Source organism: Chiroxiphia lanceolata, chromosome 2 (assembly GCF_009829145.1).
Source record: "Chiroxiphia lanceolata isolate bChiLan1 chromosome 2, bChiLan1.pri, whole genome shotgun sequence".
Classification (NCBI taxonomy): domain Eukaryota; kingdom Metazoa; phylum Chordata; class Aves; order Passeriformes; family Pipridae; genus Chiroxiphia; species Chiroxiphia lanceolata.
Genome location: NC_045638.1, coordinates 50,690,805 through 50,703,396, shown reverse-complemented (window position 1 = coordinate 50,703,396; position 12,592 = coordinate 50,690,805). Strand labels below are relative to the sequence as shown.

At 34.3% G+C, this 12,592-nt stretch overlaps 1 protein-coding gene across 4 annotated transcripts in view; it reads left to right on the top strand.

The window, feature by feature from the left end:
* SCEL (sciellin) overlaps positions 1 to 12,592 on the top strand; it is a 47,836-nt gene that overhangs the window by 8,150 nt on the left and 27,094 nt on the right. For 3 of the 4 annotated variants that reach the window (XM_032680791.1, XM_032680788.1, XM_032680792.1), the window contains exons 3-8: positions 1,810 to 1,927; positions 2,562 to 2,624; positions 2,917 to 2,988; positions 8,192 to 8,260; positions 10,000 to 10,065; positions 11,262 to 11,327. In XM_032680791.1, the coding sequence (XP_032536682.1) occupies positions 1,810 to 1,927; positions 2,562 to 2,624; positions 2,917 to 2,988; positions 8,192 to 8,260; positions 10,000 to 10,065; positions 11,262 to 11,327 (454 nt within the window). The remainder of the gene's footprint in view (positions 1 to 1,809; positions 1,928 to 2,561; positions 2,625 to 2,916; positions 2,989 to 8,191; positions 8,261 to 9,999; positions 10,066 to 11,261; positions 11,328 to 12,592) is intronic. The other variant, XM_032680790.1, reaches the window with a different exon arrangement.

Below are 12,592 nucleotides of genomic sequence, written 5' to 3'. Positions count from 1 at the left end.
CTTACATCTTTGCCACTTCTCCAGCAACTCAGTCTTGGGAGAGCAAGTCCAACACAGAACCAGAGAACATTTGCAACTAAGCAAACATGATTAATGAGTCCAAGCCTTTCATTCCTTCTCTGGCCTTCTTTCATTTGGCAGTATGGACATATGTACAGTGAATATAAACAGATAAGAGCAGACACAGTTTGAGTTACAGTCAGATATACATTTTTAGACTGAATTTTATCTTTGTACTGCAGTGTTTTTCTTTCATGAGAAAAATGTATTTAAAAAGTCAGTCTTGACAACTGTCACTTAAAATAAATGTTTTGGTGCTTTTTTGTTATTTCATATTCCACTCATTGTAGCCATTTGTCATTTTTTAATGTTATCACTACAGCTGAAGTTCTTGTATTAAAAGTAAGAATTACATAAATTACAGCAGAATGCCAAAACACATCTTTGACAAATGACGTATTACTGACTGCATGTGTTTTCTGTGGAGCTTGGTCTTTCTATACACAATCTTTACAGTCAAATGTCTTTGCTGAACATCAGACAGTAATGTTTCCTGAAATCTGATGGTCTTGCACTCCTTTTGCGTGAATGCTCAGAAAGTGAGGAATTAATGTATAAAATCATGAAGGTGTCTAAAGGAAAACCCGAGAAACTCTGTATTTTTCATCATTAATTTTACTGATTATTTGGATGTATCAATAAAGGTTTTGCATATTTAATTTTTTTACTTCTCTTGACTGGAAAAACTTGGGGTAAATATTGCACTTAAAAAATGGAATTTCTATTTGGTCTGAACTTCTAGCTTTTCATTTTAAAAGGGAACGTTAAAATATCACGACAATATTTCCTCTCACCTCAAACAGGCTGATGATATGAAGCTTAGGTAGGGAATAAAAGAACTGAGAATGCTGGACAGTAGTCATTGCATATTTTTTTCTTGCAAAAAAGGGCCAAAATCCTCATAAAAGGAAACCAAAGGAGATAAACATCAGCTTTCTAATGCAGAGAGGAATTCAAAATTTCCCAAATCAAGTCAGTATCACATTGTTAGTTCTTCAATATACTAAATATTAGCATTGTTGGGCAAAGATATTTTAGGTTGTTTTCATAAGTAAATAAGGCTTCTGTGTTCATAAAGCATGTGAGTGTGCATGTCTGTCTGTCTCTGCCAATAACCCTTGAAACTGTGTACCAATTTTAGTTAAATTTGACGTAAAGATATAGATCTTAAAGGTATTGCTTTTATTAAAGTTCAGTAAAACTAAGTAGCTCATTAGAAAAGAAAGTCTGTTCATTCAGCCATTAAGGAAAAAGCTTCAGAGGGAGTCTGACATTTTGAGAAATGTGAAAATCCACATATGTTGGGCTGGGTGTAGCTGGAGGACCATGTGGTCAACTCAAGATTAGCTTTCATTCAAAATTTGCATCCTGTCACACATCTGCAAATATAAAACCCATAGACAACACCCCAGGAAACAGGATTCGTTAGTTTGACTTTCCTGGGATTACTGTGGTATGCAAATTTCATAATTCCTTTATCAGATCTGTGAAATTTGTTTACATTAAAGATATACAAAACTCTTTCATATTAAGGATGAAACTGATTTAGTTTGGTAAACTGGTTTCTGCAGTCTTTTCAAGGTTGAAGCCACAAACTTACCAAGGAAACAATCTTCACTAAACAGGTGTGATAACTGAAAATTCAATTTGTGCTAAACTTTTACATATTTTAACCTTTGTAATAGTACTTGAGGTTTCCAAAGTTATTCCACATGTTCATTTTCAAGATGTGTTTCTCTCCATTTGCAGATAAGAAGAGCCCCTCTGTTGCAATTAAAAGCAGACAACAGGCTTCTCATGATATCAATAAACGACGGACACTTTTGCAAGACAACAGTTGGATAAAGAAGAGGCCTGAAGAGGAAAGGTATGAAAAATATGAAATGCATTTCTTCTGCATTTCAGTATGCCATGTACATTTCCTTGGAATATCTATTTTTGCATGGATGGTATCAAACAGAATTAGATTAATTAAATAATTCTTATTTATTTATCTTGATGTGGTATTGATTGCCTTTTGAAAGTATTAGTTTGTTGAATATTCATTATGTTTTTCATTGGAACTTTCAACCTCTGAGCATTTAATGAGGTGCCAGGTTTCTGCTCTATGAGAAAAATCCCACATTTCACATATTTAGGCTGTAAGACTATGGTTTGACTTTTTGCAACCATGAAGATTATAAACCTTGGCAAGTTTTTTTAAGGAGCTTTAGTCAGAATCAGATTAAGTTTACTCTAATATGAACTAGGACTTGCATTACAGCAGAAAAAACACCTTGAGACCATGCCCTCATTATACAATCCATGAACAGCTTGTAGGAAGAGATAATCTTTACTCCAAAATGTCTGAAGTCTTCTACTGCAGAAATCTATAGCTGATGCAATCACAGTGGTAGTGGACAGCTGTAAAATCTGATTGAAGACAAATCTTTTCCCAAGAAAAAGTTCTCTATTTTTAATACTTCATTTTTAACTAACCATTGTTTTTCTTTCTCTCGAAGTGCTGATGAAAACTATGGAAGGGCTGTGCTTAATCAGTACAAATCCCAAGATAGCCTACACAGGTATGGTAGAGTATCTTAACACCTTTCTGAAAACATTACCAAAGAAATCTGTCATTATATCCTGTTTATAGCAAGAGCTTGCTTTGTTCAATTTTAGTCACTGTAAATCCAACTCCAGTGTCAATAATTCTTAAGTTGATCACTGCAATGAATGCAGGGTTGGATCTATTGACACCTCGATGGTCAGAAATCCTGTATGATACTTTAATTTGAGACATAGATATTGGTTTTTTGTGATGAGTTGTTTAATAAAAACAATGACCAATGTGACATTTCTAACTTTCTCTTACAGTAGTAGCACAAATGAAAAGGAAGATCAGACAGCTGTACTTGGACGATACAGATCTGATACCACCTTGGACAGGTACAGCTTTTTTCTGGATGTATTATATTTTGTGAGGTCTTAAAAATGAAAGCATGAATGAAATCAGTGGGTCTTTAAAAGTTTTGTTATTTATTAATCATCTAATTAAAAAACTTTGTATGATTCTTGCATGAATTTTCAATGAGGCAAATGGAAATGTAATTTGAGAGAAGGTTCTTTTGACATCTTGTTTTTCTTTTTTCTGTAACAATTTCTGTGTATTCTTGTCCTTATATCTTGTATCTTTCCACAGATGATAACCATTCCTTCCCAATTTTCTGTTTTTCAAACTATAAATCAAAGTCCTGTCTCCAATAGTTAAGCACAACATGGCTAAACCTCTTGTTCTTTGTAAATTCTCTCTGCCACTTCATACCATGATCAGTACAAATATAATAAGCATATGCTTTTCATGTAATTTGAATGTTCTGTTCAGCCCTGACCTCTGTTAAGACATGACCATGTTAGTGTTTGCAGATTCTTTCTGCGTTACATCTTCAAAATCCAGCCCCCTCCATTAACATCTGCAATCCAAAACATGCTGATGCTATGAGTACCTGCACATAAACACACACTGTGGAAAAAGTGCACTTGTTTGGTTGCTTCTTAGCACCATGTTATTTTATTTCATGACTCTTACTACTGCTGTAAGATACAATGCAAAATTGTTAGATAAAATTTACCTTCCCCACAGAAGGCTAGAAAAGAATAGGCTAGAAACCTGTGTGGTATCATACCCCCGTCTATTCTTCTACAGCCCAGTGAATCCTGCTATATTTGTTCATTCATCATGAGGAAGTCATTCTACAACTTCAATTTGCATATTGCTCTTCTCTGTATCTTTTATATTTCCATATTAGTCTTTTTGATCTGGGGATCCAGATCCTGATGCACATATTTAAGATCTATGCGCACCTTGTACGTACACAGAGGAGTATAACGACTTCTGGTTCATTTGCTTTTCCTTTTCTTGTACTACATAACATTGAATTTGCTCTTCACTGCTGAGAATTGAGTTTTGATTTTCATAACATTACCTATATAATTGCAAGATTTCTTTCCTTAGTAATAATAGCTCATTCAGAGATCAATTGCTTTTCTTGGCAGGCATTACTTTGCATCTAAGAAAAGTGAGCGTCATCTGCCATTCTAGAAATCTGACATATTAGCAGATTATTTCTGAAAACTTTGCCAGTTGGGATTTGTTTTGACTACCATGAATCAATGACATTGTCAAGCAACATCATCTCACTCTTCTTCTTTTCCAGATAATTCATGAACATTGGAAAAACACAGGTCTTATACAGCTCTCCTTCCACTCTGAAAACTTGCTGTTTATTTCAAATCTTTCCTACTTTTTAAGCAGTTATTTATGCATGGAAAGACCTTCTCTATTACCAATAGGAGATCAGTTTATTTAAGGGCACTTAAAGCAAATTTCTGTGAAGCTTTTTGGAAATTTGAGTAGAATATATCAGCTATGTCACACTTATTCATATGTTCATTGACTTCAAAACAATTTTTAAGGCTTAATTTTCGTGCATCAAACTCTGATTACAGATTTAGAAGTCATAGGACAGTTCCAGTTTTTACAGTGTCACTGAAGACCATTGTCCTTTCGTACTCTATATCTTTTTGGTTTATGCTGATATATAAAAATGACTGAATTATTTGAGATTGTAAAGTGTCTTTGTGTTTTCATATACACAAATATCTAACATAAAGGGTTCTTAAAATGTAAGTGATGAGAGAGAACACAAAGAAAGGATTATAGGTGTGAATATACAGTTCTGATAATTAGTGCAGAATATGTCCATAAATGGAGTGAATAATGATGCTTCTATCTTGAAATTATCTCAATGAGGAAGTTGCTGTTAAGTTGTTTATTTTTCCTCAGTCATCAATGGTCTTCTTAAAACTGTGAAATACAGCCATTCCAGGATTAATTTGTGCACACCTATTGCCAGAAGGCAGTTCTGTAAGGGGTGACCACATGTTCTGCAACTCCTCAAATTTGCAACCTAAGGCATAACAGGGTGTGGTGATGTGTTTTCACTTAGTACCTTTTTTATGGTTGAATTTGGTACTTCTGCTTCCTCTGTGAAGGATGTTCTCCACTTGGTACAATTCCCTTATTTTCTTATAAATTATTTCTGGCAAGCATAGCCATAGTACAGAAGTCTTTCAAGCTTAGTAGTAACCAGTTTGCAGAACAGCTATATTGTTTATTGCCTCTGTGAAAAAGCAGCATTCTTTTTTTTTTTTCCTTCAAAACTAAAAGACAGAGCTGAAAACAGAGCATTTTTCTGGAATGTAGAAAAAAGTTCAAAGGACTGCTCCTAGTAGGCGCTTCTAGAGAAAAATTACACTGATATTGGAGATCTGTTGGATTGGAGAGCAGTTTACAGAATTATGTCATGTTGTCTTTATGGAAAATTATTTTTGCCTAGCTAAAATTCTGTAAAATGGCAGTCTTCTATTCTGCAAGAGTTCTTTATGAGTTACCTGTTTTCAAGCTAGATACTAGAACATCTTTTCACAATTCTGCTTTGCAATTCTTCTAGCCAAGACAGCAATATTACAAAAGAAAAGGTTTTAAAGAATCTGGATGAATATCTCTTAAATAGCTAGTTTTCAAAATTACAAAATAATAATTGAAATTTGAATTAAGAAAATCTTTGATGACTATAGGAATAATTTTGAGTTCTTCATTACATGTGTAAATGTGCAAGTAAAAACATATCTAAAAGCTGTATTAAGTGCAGCCTTTTGCTTCCTGGATACTGCCATATCCATGTTCAAAAAGCGGGTTTTTTTTATATGAATTTTGCCTAACCCAGTGTTTACAAAATTCAAACATCATTTTCCATATTAAGGACCTGGGAGAGATGTTGCAGGTGACTTTATGCAATTGCACCATTGGCTGCAAACACAAGAAAACATTGAACACGATTAAGTTGTTTTCAGAAATCCGAAGATTGATGACAGTAGATGCCCACGTACTGGCATGTAGATTTACACTGCTTCTAACTCAGACAACAATTGCTTTGCGCAGATGACAACAGACAGACTTTCTGGATGGGTAGAAAAATTTTATTTATCCTTTTATTTCTCTCTCATTATTAGCAACTAACTAAGTATTTGATGAAAGAAGGGAGAAAACTTAAAAGTTAGATAGTGACAAAAATTACATTGCTATTTTTTCGAGTACTAAATCCTAAGTACATTTATAGATATTAGATCTGAATAGATAGGACTGAAGCAAATGAGACACTTTCATTGTACACTTTATTAATAATGTAATGTAATCCTTTGGAATGGTAGAATTTATCAGGAAAGGACTGGAGAGCAAATCGGAAACCACTTTGGTATGTGGTTTGAACCTGCTTTGAATATCTCGAACACTGCATGTATCATTTCACTTATGTGAAGAAACTACAATAGAACCACAAAAAAAATTAAAGAAAAAGGTGACAAAGTATGGAATAGCTTTCATATGCAGAATATCTGAAGAGACAAAGAGTCCTCAGCTTGGAAAAGAGTAATATAGGGAAAGTGAGTGAGGAAGGAGTGTTTTCTGTTGCACTGTAAGAATGGGGAGACACTCTATAAATGTTTGTGTCATGATTTAAGAAAAAAATGAAGAAGATAAGAAAGAGAACATTTGTTTTTCTCTTAATGCATATATTAATCGTGGGAGTCACCACCACAGGATACTGTGGAGGCCAGAAACATAAGCTGGCTCAGAAAAACTTAACATGAGTAAATGGACCATTGATCCAGAGATGTCTGTTGGAGGTGGCATTCTGGGTGCGAACAGAGAATATTCTTCAACTGCCTATCAGAAGCTGAAAGCTTGTAAAAGGAGAAGTTAACACTATACTTGCCAGATAGAATCTTTAATACATTAAAATCAGGAAATACAAAATTACGTAAAGCATGGTGCTGAAATTTTGAAAATACACAACGACGTGTGAAAGAAATGCTGGTTCGTTGGCTAGTTGACAATAAGGAGGAACGCTCAGGTTTTCATCTGCAGCAACACCAGCTTGTTTAGTGAGACCTCTAGTGAGCTTCCGAGTAACTGTAGCTGCCATCAGGGCAGTCAGAATCTGCCCTGACACGAGATTGTCATCTGCACAATTAAATTTAGGTTTTGCAAAAGGCACAGAGCACATGCTGGTGCAGATCGTTTCCCGGAACCCCTTGGAAGGTTTTGAATTAAATACAACAGTATTCCGTCCTGCTTGGCTGAAGGCAGGATACAAAAGGTTTATACATAATGTTAGATTATAGTTCTAGGATTAGTTATTTTGCATCTCTAGCTTCAGTTTATAGATGGGAATAGTAACTGAAATTAAGAAATTTCTATATGTAAATAAATTGTAGCTCAAGACGTGTTTCAGTTGATTTAACCAAATACTTAAGATAACCCTCTCAACTCAGCATTTGTCATCTATTTCAATGTACATCACTTTATATTTGAGTTTTTGGAGTCATTCTATTCTTACTAAAGGATATTCCACTATGGGAAGAAAGTTGGAATAAAATAAGAACTTAGGATTGCTACATGGTGCTTTCTGTGAAAATTCTGAAAGGTTTTAGGCAACAATTGTAGAATCCATAATAGGCTTGAAAAATTATGTGGTTTTTTCTTCATGTAAGTTTCATGGCTTAATGATATCAATTTAAACACAAATAATATAAGTTCTTTGATAGAAGTTATTCCTGTAGGTCATTACAATGCTTTGCCAGGGATTTTAGACCAGAATATTTTCTTACCACATTGATGTCTAAAATCCGTAAAGAAAACGAGACTGTTGCATCTCTCAAGGGATGGTGAAGGAAAGGGAAAGGCGCCAGTTCTGTGTATACTGCTTGACTGAATATTGCTTTCTTTCTAGTATTCTGGTCTAATTCAAAGGAGTTGTAATAAATTGTTAGCAACAGTGAGGCTTAATACAGTATACCTATTATTGTTTGAACATCACCTTTGAAAAGTCTTTTTCAGTGAGGTACTTAGACTCTTCAGATAATGCACTAAATTTATATAATTTCAGCTTCTGTTCTATACCTATTTTGATACTGGGAAATTTTTAATCTATACACAGGGCAAATTGATACTACATCTTTTAATTTTATTGAAAGTGAGTTTAAAAAATATGAGAGTGTCTATTATCAATAATTTTTGTGTTTCTGACAGAATTCCAACCAGAAGTGATACTGATAAAGTAAATAAGTGCCCAAGTCTGAATGATAAGCAAAACAACAGGTATGAGTTTTGGAAACATTGTCATCTAAATATTATGTATTATAATTTATCATTTATCATGCATTATCATAACTTTAGAATACATGTACATACCAAGAATACATAGAGAAATTACTTGTATGGAATATGGCCTAGTGGTTGGCTTCATTTCATCACCTGACAGCTGGAATGTAGACTCTATATTCAGATTACCACAGACTTTTATAGCCAATGAGGAGAAAAAGGGTCTTTTGGAGGACAATTCCTCTGGTGTTTCTCAGATATTTTTTTTAGAGTAAGAGGAATTTTCCTTAAAAAAAGCCTATTTCTCCACACAGATTAAAAGAGAGACCAGCTCATATTATACATTTGCTCAGCATAGTGATTGTTTAAAAATTACAATATTTTAAACACGACAAGAAGAAAGAATCAGAGTGTTTCTAAAAGTGTAGGTATGTTCTAGAGCTCTAGATCTGTCTGCACAAAGTCTATCAAATATAATACATAGTTCTGAGGGAAGACTACATGAAAAAATTCTAATCAATGTTTTCAGTGGAAAATACCATTGTACATTGCCAGTGGAAAACCTGGGTACCAAAACATAAAAAATAATTTTTTGACAGGTTGATTTTTCCAGTAGAAAACTTTTCTTTTGTCAGAATGTCAGTCTTTTTTAAACAAGAGTTTTAATTAAGAATAAGTTAGCACAACATTTTTGACATGTTCTTAAAAAAGTTGTTATGATTCGGAGGTGGTCACTTTATATATGTAATATGATTACACAACACCGAAAAAATATTTTCTAAAGAACTTACAGCTATTAACTAACTGAAATTTTTATTAAAGAAAGTCAGAAGATCAGTCACCATATTTATAAATGCAAAGGGACGAATACATTGCTTTGTGCCTTCATCAATGTCAGCAGAGTTCTATCAGTAATAAGTTACCCAAAATATATTTGCTAAAGAGCACAGCAATTCAAAAAGTCATCTTGTGAAGAGCTGAGATATTGCTCTGAAGAGCAAATGAATACCTCTGGCATTTAAAGTTCAACAGAGGTCATTCTTTCAAATTATGGTTTTGCACCAGTATGTGGTAAATCATGGTGATGATGACACATGAAGCATCATATAAACTGGATTTTATGTTATTTTGTCTGGAGATGGTTTTTTAACAGACCAACCATGAATTCTGAAGTAAGTCTTAAGTGACATTTCAGTTGTATAAATATTTTTTCCTTCCAGAGAGCAATAAAATGATTTGTAAAGCTCTAAAGCTCTATACTTCAATTACTATAATTGAGTTGTAGAGAATAAGACAATAACTTTTTGATCAATTTTATGGGAAAAATCACTGGCTTGGATATTATATAGTTTAGGAGTATGAGGAATACCATCTCCTTTACAGGCATACCATAACACTGAGTAGCTTACTTGAACAAGAAACATAAAATTTAAAGTATGAAAAATAAAGATTTTAAATATTGCAGTGATTGGAGACTAAAGCATAGGTACAGAAGTCAAGATTTTAAGAAGTCAGAAATTACTTTGGTTATCAAGTAAAAATGCAGCTGTTCTCCAAACGTCAGAATCCCTTAGTGTCCCAAGTTCTGTATTCTTTGACGTATTCCCAAAATTTCAGTTGGCATGTAGAAATATAGTTATACGATTTACCATACACAGTTGTATGATTCTGATATTTTATCTTTTAAAATGATACTCCTGTTGAAGATTAATGAATTAAGTATATTTCCTTAACAGGCAATCTTGGACTCCTAATGCAGCACTCACAAACACTGCTGTCACTTCTTCAATCAAGAAAAAGAGGTATTCATTGCCACCATTGCTTGGTTGCTAGAGGATATATAACACTGTATTAAGCCTCAGTAATGTATCACAATTACATAAAAAAACATTACCAACTTCCTCCTCCAGCCCACTCAAATTCCTCAGCAAGCTTCAAGAATTAAACTTTTGCACGCTCTGGCTTTTTCCTTGGGAGTTACAATGTTGTTTTTGTAGAGCCAGTTTTGTGAGCCCAGTGAACACGGCACAATCGGTGCTAACTCTTTGCTGAAGCCCCTAACTCAGCTATTTCAGTGTCATATGCGTTTTCAGCGTCTAAATTGAAAGCATTGTAGCTCACTCTAATTGTGAAATCTCTGATGCCAAACTTGACCCTGTGTTGCTGCAGTAAATATGAACCATGGAGTTCCCTAAATGATACACAGCTACCTTTAAAAATCTGGATTTCAGATAGTATTTTTTTGGGAAGAATAAAAACAGGGTGTAGAACAAAGTAAATTTTTAATTTAAAATACACTGCTGGTGATAGCCATATTTTTCTGCATCTTTCCCAGCTGCAAATTCTGTTAATTTGTGATTTTTTTCATATTTCATGCATAAAAATGTGATCAGTAGAATTATGAATGTAGAAATTAAAATGTGATCGTTTCTATATTAATAGTCCTGCTTATTTGGTGGAAGTTTATAGTGTTTTCAGTCCAGTAGTTCTCTTCAGGCTCTCTGAATATACAGAAGGTCATCAATGAATTGAACTATTCCTGTTGCAATTGTTTTTTCCTCACAAACAATTCCTGGATTGATATTTAGAGCGGGAAAAAAAGAAAAAAAAGGAACAGCTTGTTCTGTTTATGTAACCTGTAATAGTCTGAATTTGTTCCTTGGGTTGATACTTTACACCCTTTCCTTTGTGCACTTTATCTGATTGTCCTTTCCAGGAATGATCCATTTATTTGTACCATTCAGATTGCAGAAAAGATTGACTAGAGTCACAGAATACATTTTTTACAACAATAATAAAAATTAGTGTATTATTTCCTATTCCATTCTGTTGTATGTAAAAAAATAGTCTAAAAAGTATATACATGCAGTGTTTCAAAATGCTGATAATTTAAGGAAAATTCCAGGTATTTTTTACACCACTTCTGACATTCTAACATTCACAGTGTGCTGTTCAGCATTAAATGAATACTCAAAAATTTATTTGTTAACATTGACAGGCAATCTTGGATGCCGCCCCCTGTTTCGAGTACTAAGACCAAAACACAAGCAGTGGACACCAGACAGTAAGTTATTTCCTAATTCTTGGCTAGAGCCAATTTTGAGAGCGAGACAACAGGGCAATTCTTTGATGGACTGAGTTTGATGTCTGAGATGCCCTGCAAAGAGAAGGCATCCCATGCCTAAGTACTTGTTTTTGCTCTTGGCAGCCTTATGCTCAGTGTTGACTGAGGTCTGAGTATATGAAGTGCCAGCAACTTGAGGTTACGTAAATGGCCCCAAAATTATTCTATCATGCTTGCATGTTTTCTTCACGGTTTCCTTTTGAACTATTTTAGTTATTTTGCCTCAAGGCAAATCTGCTAAAGAGAGACTGGCCATAAGGGCAGGAATCTTTTGGTGCCATTAGGGTTGACAGACAGGGGCTAATCTTTGGCCCTTAACAGCATCAACAAAACCTCAAGATCTGCTTAGTCACCTGTCAGTTAAGTGTCTAAGAAATAGTTTAGAAGAAAAGTTCACAATAAAGTTACTTGCAGATGAATGTTTAATATTTATTTCTGAAGTTGTTGTTGCTTTCTGGCAGACTAGAAAGAGAACAGAGAACATTTCTTGGACCTATATCTAAAACCAGAATATGGATGGTTTAAAATATTAATGAATGAACTTCCATGGTATTCTCTGCTTAGGTCCCCTATTGGCTCCAACATGGCCTTCTGTTTCCCTAGTTTTAATCTGGGAAACTTCCAACATGAGTCTTATGCATAGCAATGATGAGAATTAAATGAAACAGAAATGAATGGATACATTGTTGTGTTAGGTATAATCCTTGGTAGATTATTGCCCAGGGAGTTTATGGAATCTCTGTTACTGGAACACTTCAAGGTGAACCCTTAAAACTAAGTTTGTCAATTATTTTTAATCTTATGTGTTTACTACTTTCTATCTCTTCAGCCAAATATTCAAAGTCACTCTCTATCCAGCACAAAGATAGCTCATAGATGCTAAAGTTTATTTTTTTTTAAGTCAGTCTTTACTAGATGTTTTTAATATGCCCACTGTGATGAATTTATCTGGCTTCACTTCAATACCTTGCTAAGGTCATGGTAATTTTGAAAGCTTACAATAAGATGCATCCTCTATATGCCATCCACCCATCTTTCCATAGGAAGCTGGGATTCCTCTGTTCTTCTCAACACTAATTATCCAGTTACTCCTCCAGTCTCATAGTTTAGAGAAGACTGAAATACAGGCATATTCTGTCTGAAGCTTTCATGTCCCTTCCTGGATCCTCTAACAATGATGTCATCAAGGACAGTTGGCTAAAAAG